Source organism: Scyliorhinus canicula, chromosome 3, assembly GCF_902713615.1.
Source record: "Scyliorhinus canicula chromosome 3, sScyCan1.1, whole genome shotgun sequence".
In the NCBI taxonomy this organism is placed as follows: domain Eukaryota; kingdom Metazoa; phylum Chordata; class Chondrichthyes; order Carcharhiniformes; family Scyliorhinidae; genus Scyliorhinus; species Scyliorhinus canicula.
The window spans coordinates 118264577-118277064 of record NC_052148.1 but is presented as its reverse complement, the minus strand read 5'-3'; the positions used below and the strand labels follow the sequence as shown (position 1 = coordinate 118277064).

The 12488-nt window shown below is 44.7% G+C and overlaps 1 protein-coding gene across 8 annotated transcripts in view; it reads left to right on the top strand.

Annotated features, from left to right (window-relative positions):
- Positions 1-12488, top strand: part of cep135 (centrosomal protein 135) — a 190808-nt gene that overhangs the window by 165477 nt on the left and 12843 nt on the right. For all 8 annotated transcript variants that reach the window (XM_038791149.1, XM_038791151.1, XM_038791152.1 and 5 more), the window contains 3 exons: positions 6106-6291; positions 7365-7574; positions 10899-11101. In XM_038791149.1, the coding sequence (XP_038647077.1) occupies positions 6106-6291; positions 7365-7574; positions 10899-11101 (599 nt within the window). The remainder of the gene's footprint in view (positions 1-6105; positions 6292-7364; positions 7575-10898; positions 11102-12488) is intronic.

The following is a 12488-nucleotide window of genomic DNA, read 5'->3' as shown; positions in this document are numbered from 1 at the left end:
GAGAGTGCGAAAGTGGCACGTGAGGGTGTGTGAGAGTGGCACGCGAGGGTGTAAGAGATTGGGACAAGAGTGTGTGTGTGAGGGTTGGGGATGCAAGTGGGGGAGTGGGACGCGAGTGAGCATGTGAGAGCGGGACGCGAGTGAGTGTGTGAAAGAAAGTGTGACGCGAGTGTGTGAGAGTGAGACATGAAGTTAGAAATCTCCCCCTTAACCAAAAAGGGTCAAAAAAGATGTTCTAAATGGTGAACAAGGATTTTCGGACCTTCGTGGCCCCCTTGACAATCTCTCTTCTTATCTGTGGGTGTTCTCAGTAACTTCGATCCCCTGTTTGCCTCCTGCATTCAGCCATTCCCATCTACCGAAGCAGCTCTGAGAACTGGAAATTATGATGGCTGTTAGCGATTCCGGATATTTATTACCCTTCTCACAGCCATGCTGGTTACATTTTATTATCTTCAAGTAATATCTTCTGCGCACTTATTTAATTTTGTTTGTCAATTGTATTCATCATGTCTAACAAGAGGATGTTTCAATGATGAGCATTGGTAAAAAATGCTTTGATGCTTGTCAAACCTTAGAGGAGTGATACATTAGGTTCTCGTCGTGTTTAAATTGATTCCTGCTTGGTTTTAATTTATGCCTTAGTAGACTCAACCGTTATGTCTAGGCTTCCACTTCTAACTGATGTCATGAAATTTCTATTGTTCACAAATGCACATTATTTCATGTTATTCACTTAACATTCTGGCAATTCTTATTCAACTGCTTGCTAAAATAATCAACTTCTATGAAAGTGTGAACTATTGTTTCCTCTCTGTACTAAAAATGGAATTCACTAGTATTTCTTTAACTTGAAAGGACAGCATTAGATTACATCATCAACTGTCTCGAGCTGGTTTTCGAACCGATAAAGGCTATATTTGCATTTCAAACCTTTTTTTCTGAATGCTGTTAACCCTTTGTGGGATTTTTGCTTGCTTTTTCTCATATTCCTTCGGGTTTTGTCAGACCTTCATGTTTCAAATGGCATCTTTCCCATTTTACTTTACAGACAAGAGTGTGTGAGAATCGGATGCAAGTGTGTGTGAGATTGGGACGCAAGGGTATGGGAGAGTCGGGTGAGAGTGGGACGCGAGGGTGTGTGAGGGGGGATGCGAGTATGTGAGAGTGAGTGGGACACGAGGGTGTGAGAGCAAGTGGGACGCTCTCGTCCGTGCGAGAGAGGAGGGCACGCGAGTGTGTGAGGGAGGACGCTCGAGTGTGTGAGGGGGGAAGGTGAGTGGAGGACGCAAGTGATTGGGAGAGATAGCGGGAAGCGAGTGTGTCAGGACGTGTGCGCAATTGAGAGGTGGGTGTGTCTGAGAGAGGTGTCTGTGAGGGGGGTAAGTGTGTATGTGTGAGGGGCCCGTGTGTGTATGTGGGAGAGGAGGTGTGTGGGTGTGTGAGGAGAGGAGGTGTGTGAGAGGAGAGGAGGTGTGTGAGAGGAGAGGGGGTGTGTGTGTGAGAGAGGAGAGGAGGGGTGTTTATGTGAGAGGAGAGGAGGTGTGTGTGTGGGAGAGGAGGGGTGTTTGTGTGAGAGGAGGGGTGTTTATGTGAGAGGAGGTGTGCGAGAGGAGAGGAGGGGTGTGTATGCGAGAGGAGACAGGGGTGTGTATGTGAGAGGAGAGGAGGGGTGTGTATGTGAGAGGCGAGGAGGTGTGTGTGAGAGGAGAGGAGGAGGTGTTTCTATGTGTGAGGGGAGAGGAGGAGGTGTTTGTATGTGTGAGAGAAGGAGGTGTGTGTATGTGTGAGAGGAGAGGAGGTGAGGAGATATGTGTGTGTGAGAGGAGAAGAGAGGTGTGTGTGAGAGGAGATGTGCATGTGAGAGGAGATGTGCATGTGAGAGGAGGTGTGTGTGTGAGAGGAGGTGTGTGTGAGGAGAGGAGGTGTGTGTGTGAGAGGAGATCTGTGAGGAGAGGTGTGTGTGAGCGGAGAGGAGGTGTGTGTGAGGAGGGGTGTGTATGTGAGAGGGGGAAGTGGGTGAGACGGGCAGCTGTGTGTGTGAGACGGGGATGTGTGTGAGAGGAGAGGAGGTGTGCGTGTGTGAGAGGGGAAGAGGTGTGTGTATAGGGGAGAGGAGGTGTGTATGTGTGAGAGGAGAGGAGGCATGTATGTGAGAGGAGAGGAAGCGTGGGTGAGAGGAGAGGAAACGTGTGAGAGAGGAGAGGAAGCGTGTGTGTGAGAGGAGAGGAAGCATGTGTGGGTGAGGAGAGGAGGTGTGAGTGAGAGAGGAGGGGTGTGTATGTGAGAGGAGGGGTGTGTATGTGAGAGGAGAGGAGGTGTGAGTGAGAGGAGAGGAAGTGTGAGTGAGAGGAGGTGTGAGAGGAGAGGAGGTGTGTGTGAGAGGAGAGATGTGTGAGAGGAGAGGAGGGTTGTGTATGTGAGAGGAGGGGTGCGTATGTGAGAGGAGAGGAGGGGTGTGTATGTGAGAGGAGAGGAGGGGTGTGTATCTGAGAGGAGAGGAGGTGTGTGTGAGAGGAGAGGAGGTGTGTGTGAGAGGAGAGATGTGTGAGAGGAGAGGAGGGGTGTGTGTGAGAGGAGAGGAGGGGTGTGTATGTGAGAGGAGAGGAGGGGTGTGTATGTGAGAGGAGAGGAGGGGTGTGTATGTGAGAGGAGAGGAGGGGTGTGTATGTGAGAGGAGAGGAGGGGTGTGTATGTGAGAGGAGAGGAGGGGTATGTATGTGAGAGGAGAGGAGGGGTGTGTATGTGAGAGGAGAGGAGGGGTGTGTATGTGAGAGGAGAGGAGGGGTGTGTATGTGAGAGGAGAGGAGGGGTGTGTATGTGAGAGGAGAGGAGGGGTATGTATGTGAGAGGAGAGGAGGGATGTGTATGTGAGAGGAGAGGAGGGGTGTGTATGTGAGAGGAGAGGAGGGGTGTGTATGTGAGAGGAGAGGGGTGTGTATGAGAGGAGAGGAGGGGTGTGTATGTGAGAGGAGAGGAGGGGTGTGTATGTGAGAGGAGAGGAGGGGTGTGTATGTGAGAGGAGAGGAGGGGTGTATGTGAGAGGAGAGGAGGGGTGTGTATGTGAGAGGAGAGGAGGGGTGTGTATGTGAGAGGAGGGGTGTGTATGTGAGGAGAGGAGGGGTGTGTATGAGAGGAGAGGAGGGGTGTATATCTGAGAGGAGAGGAGGAGTGTGTATGAGAGGAGAGGAGGGGTGTATATCTGAGAGGAGAGGAGGGGTGTGTATGTGAGAGGAGAGGAGGGGTGTGTATCTGAGAGGAGAGGAGGGGTGTGTATCTGAGAGGAGGGGTGTGTATCTGAGAGGAGGGGTGTGTATGTGAGAGGAGAGGAGGGTGTGTACGTGAGAGGAGAGGAGGGGTGTGTATGTGAGAGGAGAGGAGGGGTGTGTATGTGAGAGGAGGGGTGTGTATGTGAGAGGAGAGGAGGGGTGTGTATGTGAGAGGAGAGGAGGGGTGTGTATGTGAGAGGAGAGGAGGGGTGTGCACGTGAGAGGAGAGGAGGGGTGTGCACGTGAGAGGAGAGGAGGGGTGTGTGTGAGGAGAGGTGGTGTGTGTGTGTGAGAGGAGAGGAGGGTGTGTATGTGAGAGGAGAGGAGGTGTGCGTGAGAGGAGAGGAGGGGTGTGTATGTGAGAGGAGAGGAGGGGTGTGTATGTGAGAGGAGGGGTGTGTATGTGAGAGGAGAGGAGGGGTGTGTATGTGAGAGGAGAGGAGGGGTGTGCACGTGAGAGGAGAGGAGGGGTGTGTGTGAGGAGAGGTGGTGTGTGTGTGTGAGAGGAGAGGAGGGTGTGTATGTGAGAGGAGAAGAGGTGTGCGTGAGAGGAGAGGAGGGGTGTGTATGTGAGAGGAGAGGAGGTGTGTTTATGTGAGAAGGGAGAGGTGTGTGAGACAGGGAGGTGTGTGTGAGAGGAGAGACGGTGTGTGTGTGTGTGTGAAAGGAGAGGAGGTGTGTGAGAGGGGGAGAGGTGTGTGTGAGACAGGGAAGTGTGTGTGTGAGAGGAGAGGAGGAGAGCGTGTGAGAGGAGAGGAAGCGTGTGTGTGAGAGAGGGGGAGATGTGTGTGGGGGGGCGCATGTATGTGGGTGGGTCTAGGGGGAGATATGTGTGTATGTTGGGGGAAGGTGTGTATGGAGAGGGTGGTATGTGTGGGGAGATGTGTCTTTGTGTGTGTGGGGATGTGTCTGTGTGAGAGGTGGAGCGTGTATGTGTGAGAGTTGGGAGGGTGTGCACGAGAGACGTGTGTGAGATGGAATGAATGTGTGTGTGAGAGACGTGTGTGTGAGACGAGAGTCGTGTGTTTGGGGAGACGTGTGTGTGTTTGTGGGGGGGGGAGGGAAGAGAGAGACGTGTGTACCTGAGTGCGATATGTGTGAGAGAATCCCAGTCGATTACAATTTTATAAGACCGTGAGGGAAAACTTTTTCACCAAAGGAGTGATAACACTGACCAATAGGTATCTTTTACGGTTAAACAAAGTTCAATTTAAACACAGAATTATTAACATATTAACAATAATGAAATAACTTTACAATTAGCAGCTGAAACAGTTTAAATAAAAGGAAAAAAGACTTTAACTCTCTATCTACACCTGCCACTGTATATTTCAATTGATAACCCAATACAGTTCAAATGCCACTTATAAATAAAGTTAACAATCAGAGATATTTGCTTTGCTGTACTGACCTTTGGAGAGAGACCCTTCCTGGAACAATCTGAAAATCCGTCTGTCTTGTCAGACACTTTTATTCAATTTTAAAATCCTATGGCAGACTGCAAAACTACAGATAGGCTGACTCGTCCTATTAATTACATCATCTGTATCCCAAGCATGAAGCATTCTTCAGTCTCCTCCCACTAAGATGTCCCATGACCTGCCTTTTGATGGTTGAATAATTAACCGGCAGGTCTTTCCATACCCTTGTCATCTTGTAAAGTACAGCACCAACGCCCACATCACTCACATCAATTGCTCGTCATAATTCGATGTCGCTAAAACTGGTGTGGTGGTTAACAGTTTTCAGATTGTCAAATGCCTCCTGATATTTTGATGACCACTGCAATTTTCGATGCTTTTTCAAAAGTTCAGTCAGTGGAGCTACCACACTGCTAAAATTTAGCACAAATTTTCAGTAGAAATCACTCATGCCCAGAAATCTCAAAACTTCTCCTCTCATTGACAGTATTGGGAACTCCCCAGTAGCTTTTATTTTCACACTCTATGGGGCCATCTGACAATGTCCAACAGTATGACCTAAGAGTATGACTTGAGCTTTCGCAAACTCATCATCCTAGTGCTCTAATTATTGACGGGCAGCGCTGGGAGAAGAAGCATGATTTCACTGGATTTGTATGAAATTAACCTGTTCTATTAAAGATAATTATGTCTTGTGAAAAGCAACTAGAGGTCTCATTTTTAAAAATTCTATATCTATGAAATGCATGTACAAAACTCATACTACCTTGGTTATTGTTTGTCAATGGGAGTCTCTGCACAAATCTGTTCAATAGAACCTAACAAATAGCAGGAGAAAGCCATCTAACCTTGAAGGAATGTAGGCTTATTCTATTCCATCTCTGCCCATAGGGCAATCCCCTCCACCCTGGAATCGGTCTTGTGAGCCTTTGTTCCACTCCCTGGTGGATCAATACCTAAATATGAAGACGAAGGGGAATCAGGATTGGTGTGTATGTTCTGCAGGGCTTTTATTTATTTATGGGATGTGGGTGTCGTTGGCTAGGCCTGCTGTAATATCCTGATAGACGAGCAACCACCAGAGGGACTAACAAACGAACAATTTATTAAAACTTGTTCAGCAGGCATTTAAGAATCAATCAGGTAAGAATGACAGATTTCATTCCCTAAAGGACATTAGAGAACCAGATGGATTTTACAACAATTGACAATGGTTTCACAGTTAGACTTTCAATTCCAGATTTTTTTTATTGAAATCAATATTTCACCATCTATGGTGGAATTTGAACCCAGGTCCCCAGAGCATTACCTGGAGTCTCTAGATTACCAGTCGCGTGATATTACCATGCCGCTCTCTCCCCTCTAAATCCTTCAGTCTGTATGATTTCTACTTAACCTTTTTTTTTTAATAATAGGAACAAGAACTCCATCATATGCTGGAGCAATTCCGAATGGCAAGTAATCAAGCTGAGAACTGGGAGCACAAGGCCCATCAGGCAGAAGGAGAGAGCAGTTCAATTCGACTGGAGCTCCTGTCTGTAGACACTGAGAGACGCCACCTTGAAGAAAGAGTGGTCAAGCTTGAAAAGGAAATAGATGAGGTATTAAATATCAACACAGTCAATATGACTAAAATTTACGTAGAATTTTGTATCCTCTTTGTAAAATGAGCAAAGTCCTTGAACGTGCTTCCTAACAGCACTCGAGCAGAGTGGGAGCGAGAGGTCCGGAGGTGCCTGATCCATAAGGGGAAGGTGTACCCGGTCAGAAAGAGGCTTCTGATGGAGGTCTTTCCTCCGTTCCCAAGATTAAGACCAGGGATTATTTTTATTTCCCACCCTCCGTTATCGGGCGCCTGCCAGACTGAAAATTAAGGCTGGGCAGGAAAAGGCCTGAAGTGGGGTCCTTAGGTGGCCACTTAAAGGCCTTATTAGGGGCAAGGGTGGGCTTTTCATCCAAGATCCTGCCCGCCCATCCCACTGTAAAATTGCATGTAGCCATGATCCCTGAGGGAACCCTACCCATGCGATTTCAGCGCCTCCGCCTCCAATCCCACTGGGTGGAAGATAAAATTCAGGTCTTTGTTTGCTCCCGTCTACACTCCTTACAGTTTACAGTTCACTTGTGTTTATCTCATCAAATCTGGGTAGGTGCTTTCTATACCATCATCTAAATAAGTAATTAACAAATGTGGTGAAGAGTTGTGCTCACAACACAGATCCTTGCGGGACACCACTAGTCATGCCCTACCAGTAGAGTACCTATCCATTATCATTATTCTGTCTATTGCTGCTCAGCCAATTCCCAACCAAGTTAATAAGCTCCAATTCCCTGAGCTTTAACTTCAGTTAACAGTCTATTATGAAGAACTTTATCAAACACCTTTTAAAAATCCATATAAATAACATCTGTAGTTATTCATGTCTAAACTGTTTGTCACATGTTCAAAGAATTAAATCATATAGCAATCATGTGAAAGAGGTGTCATCCAGAAGTATGTAGAGATTAAACTGCTATAAAAGAATAAAGAATATCAAATGTTCTTCATTTCATATTTACTTCTCGATTGCACCAGCAATTAACTTTTATATTATCGTAAACCTTTGTTTCAATGTTAATGTGACAAATGTGTACATATTTCTGTGTGTTTCACTGCAATTCTTCTTTAATTTAGCACCTATCTGCCCAGCAAGCATATGAGAAAGAGATTTCCTGTACTGCTAAATGCACGACTAAACTGGAGGAAGAGTTACGACAGACACAGGCTGAGAAATGCCAGATTTTAGGGGACCTAGCTTCAGTCAGAGAACTGTGTGCCCAACTGGATTCTAATAAGGAATTGTTGGCTCGGCAGCTTGCTTCTAAGACTATGGAACATGAAAGGGTATGATTAGATGGAATATTGTCTGTACTTAATTTAAAGTAAGATTTTTAAATATTAGATTAAAAGGAATATTTAATAGTCAAGAACTGTCTATATAATCAATAATAATTCTAAGTTTGTGTCTCTTGCTTTTATTATCCTCTTTTCTAATGAGAGCAGCCTACAGATGTGACTTTAGGAAGGGATACCCAGATGGTAATATTTTAGCACTTTGACTTTGGAGCAGCAAGTGAAGAGCACATGACAAAATAAATCACCATCAAAATTATCACTTAGTGATCTTAAAATTGTACATTCTCAGCAGATTTAATATTGTTACCAGAGCCTCTAACATATACTGACTTTTTGGAAACATTCATGTGAGTTATTCCTATAGAATGTCTAGCAGAATAAATTGTGAATATATTCAGTTGCTTCATTAATGATCTTCTCTCCATCATAAGGTCAGAAGTGGGAATGTTCGCAGATGACTGCATAATGTTCAGCACCATTTGCGACTCCTCTTAATGAAGCAGTACATGTCCAAATGCAGCAAGACCTGGACAATATCCAGGCTTGAGCTGACAAGTGGCAAATTACATTTGTGCCGCACAAGAGAGGATCTAACCAATGATATTCAATGGCATTAACATCGTTGAATCTCCCACAATCAACATCCAGGGGGGTTACCATCGATCATAAACTGAATTGAAGCCATATTAATACTGTGGCTACCGGGGCAGGTCAAAGGCTAGGAATCCTACGGTGAGTAATTCACCTCCTGAACCCCCCCCCCCAAAGCTTGAGCACCATCTACAAGGCACAGGTCAGGAGTGTAATGGAATACACTCCACTTGCTTGGATGAGTACAGCTCCAACAACACTCAAAAAGCTAGACACCATCCAAGACCAAGCAGGTCGCTTGATTGCTCCCCATTCCACAAACATTCAACCCCTTCACTATCGCAAACATTTGTAGCCTTGTGTACCATCTACAAGATGTACTGCAGGAACCAACGTTCCTTAGATAGCACCTTCCAAACCCACAACTCCTACCATCTAGAAGGACAAGAGCAGCAGATACCTGGGAATCCCACCACCTGGAAGTTTCCCTCCAAGTCATTCACCACCCTGACTTGGAAATATATCAGCGTTCCTTCACTGTCGCTGGGCAACATCCTGGCACTCCCTCCCTAACAGCACAGTGAGAGTACCTACATCTCGGACTGCAACGGTTCAAGAAGGTAGCTCACCAACAACTGAAGGGCAGCTAGGGATGGGCAGTAAATGCTGGTCTAACAAGCGACGGCTACATCCCATAAGTGACTTTATTTTCAAAACTACAATTTGGAAATGGGTGCAGTTTCAGAGAGATCCGGGTGTATGTACACCAATCTTTTAACGGTGGCAGGATAAGTTGGGACAGGTGTTTGGGATCCTTGGTTTTATCAACAGATAAATAGTCATAGAATCACTACTGTGCAGAAGGAGTCCATTTAGATCATTGAGTCTGCACCATCCTCAAGGAGCACCCTACTTAGGCCCATGCCTCACCTTATCCCAGTAACTCTACCTAACCTTTTGGACACTAAGGGGCAATTTAGCACGGTCAGTCCCCCTATCCTACACTTCTTTGAACTGTGGGAGGAAACCGGAGCACCTGGAGGACACCATGCAGACTATTTTGATTAAAGTGTCCAGGAAGACTGTTGAATCACACCTCAAGTGAAGGCTCTTGTGCTCATCCTAGCCAAATTACACAAAAAGTTATAAGTCAGGTGAAACTGATAATACATTTGGAGTTTTTAAACCCTGGCCCATAACACAGATCCTCATTATAATACTGCCTTCTCCAACATGCGTGCTATAAACATAACAGAACTAGACATATATGCAACGACACCAGTGTCAATCCCAAATATTAGATTTCATACTATATTTGTGTATTGGCTAAGATATTAAATTTAACCTTATGAATGTGTATTTTTTTTGAACAGTATCAGTTTAAGGCAGCAAAAATGTACCCAGAGAGAAAATGGAAAAAGAGATCAGACAATCTTTGGGGATCATTTTTGGTGGCCCATTTATCAACATCCTCAACCCAAACGCAGGTCGTGAGCCCCACTTTGAAAAACACTGCTGTACAGTATTGATCTCCTTATTTCAGGAAGGATGCAAGTGCATCAGAAGCAGTTCAGAGAAGGATTACTACTCTAATTCCTGGAATGGAGGGCTGGCTTATAGGAAACAGTTGACAGGCTAGGTTTGTATCTGCTGGAGTTTAGAAGAGTAAAAGTCAACTTGATTGAAACATATAAGACCCTGAGGGGTCTTGAAGCGTTGGCTGTGGAAAGGCTGTTTCCTCTAGTCAGAGAATAGAGAACTAGAGATCACTGAAGGTGGAAATGAAGAGAAATTTTGTTCTCTGAGGGTCATGAGTCTTTGGAACTCTCTTCCTCAAAAGGCAGTGGAAGCAGAGACTTTGAATAGATTTAAGGCACAGCTAGATAGATTCTTGATAAGCAAGTGGGTGAAAAATTATTGGGGGTAGGCGAGAATGTGGAGTTGTGGTGCATTAACCATGATCTTATTGAATGGCAAAGCAGGTTTAAAGGGCCGAGTTGCCTACTCCTGTTCCTAATTTGTATGCACATAGTACACATGTCACATGCAGAAGAGATTTTCCAGAAAGATGTCAGGGTGAGGAATATTCGATTATGTGTGGAGACTGGAGAAGCCAGGACTGTCTTCCACAAAGTGGAGAAGATTAAGAGGAGATTTGATAGAGGTGGTCCAAATCATGATTTGATAAAGTAAGTGAAGAGAAATTGTTTCCATTGGCGGAAGGGATGGTAATGAAAGGATGTAGATTGAATTAACTAAAGAACCTGGGGTGAGATTGTGGGTTTTTTTTTACACAGTTAAAGTCATTGTGATCTGGAATGCACTGCTTAAAAGGTTGGTGAAAGCACACTGAATCCTAACATTCAAAACAAAATTGAATAATTGCATAAATATTTGAACGGATAAAAATTATAGGGCTATAGGGAAATGCTGTGGGAGTGGGATTAATTTTCAACTCTACCAAGGTGCTAAAATGGGTATGGTCGATTGAATGGGTTCCTTCTGTGCTGTATGATTCTGTGATCTCAGTGACCAGAACTGGATACAGAAGTCTGACTTTGGCCAGCTAATTCCACATTGATTGCTGTTCTTACCATACAATAAACTGCATTTAAACAATATAGGAGGTTGCTTTACTTAATCTTCCCTTGTATATCTGAATCTGTTGAGTTGTGCATTTTTTTTATCTACTTACAAGAAATCTTCCTAATAACTTTACAGACCTTAAGTGAACTGGAAGACTGGAAGTCCGAAGTCGAGCTTTTAAAGAAACATATATGTACTGAACGGGTCACAGTAAAGAACCTTGAGGCATTGTTGACATCAACTCGAGAAAAGGAGTTTCAATGCCACCTGACAAAGAATGAAAAAGAGTCAGAAATACAGCTTCTTGGGGACAAGCTGACTCTAGCAGAGAGTAGAGTGTGAGTGGTACTTACTTAATAATGCTATTTTACAGTATTTCTTTCGAAATACAGAAACTTTTACAAAATAATCCTGCGCTTTTCTCGTGATAAATTTGTTGCTGACCACGCATATAGAAAAATTCAACAATCTTACTAGTAAAAGGCTGATAAGCTTAAAAATCACTTACAAATGTAGCTCGTTCTTTAAATATTGTATTTCACAAAACCCATTGTTTCCCCTACCAGAAAACATAAATAATTTTTGCACTTATTTATTACAGTGAATTATTTTGGATTACAGGATTACTCGGCAAATTACAGAAATACTTATTATTTTAAGTGAACTATACTATTCCTTCCCTCTCGCTTACTGCAAACAATGGCATCCGGTCTTTTTTCAGAACTCTTACCAATTACAGCATTACAAGGGGAGCCATTCTTGGCTGTTACTGCTGGTGGAAATCAGTTTGTTGGGGGGGGGGGGGGGGGGGGGGGGGGGGTGGGGGGGGGGGGGGGGGGGGGGGGGTGGTGGGGGGGGGGGGGGGGTTGGGGGGGGGGGGGGGGGAAAGGAGAAGCAAAGTTCTAATCTGCTGATCTCAGGAACATTGTAGACGTCTGAATTAGCTTTCTTTTCTAGAATTGCTAGTTTTAGGAGTTGATTGCAACCAGCAATACAAAAAGAGCATATAATTCCTGAAAAATTCAAAACAAAAATATAACAGAGTTGAACAGTAGATGAGTTAATTCTGAAATGACTACTTCCCAACCTTTACTTTTGAGGTTATTCATGAAGGCCTGCCTTCTCAACCTTGCCCCTTGCCTCCGGTGTGATCCTCAGGTTAAATCACCAGCAGTCAGCTCTCCCCCTCAAAGGGGAAAGCAGCCTATGGTCAATTGGAACTATGGCAACTTTACCTTTATGTTTTTACTTTCAAGGGTAAGATCTGCTTATTCCCCTTGGGATCTCTTGAAGAAAGCAGTGTAGAAAGAGTCAATTCTCTCCTAGGCTGGTGCAATGAAAGTCTGCTGTATCCTGAGTCCAGTGTGAAATGAACTTGAGATTTTTAATCCAATTTCTTTTTTTTTTTACTTTTTTTTTAATATAATTTTTATTGGAATTTTTTACAGAAAATATAAAACATAACGACAAACAATGAAATGCAACAAAATAACCCATAATAACTGTGACACCCCCAGACCGTATCGGCGCATGTATCACATCCCCCCACCCCCCCAACCCTAATGAACAACAAAAGAACTTTAAAAATATTAAAATTAAATAAACAAACATAGTCATTGTCGGCCCCCCCCCCTTTTCCCTCCCCTTTTCCCTCCCCGGGTTGCTGCTGCTGCTGTCCCCGTACCCTATCGTTGAGCCAGAAAGTCGAGAAAAGGCTGCCACCGC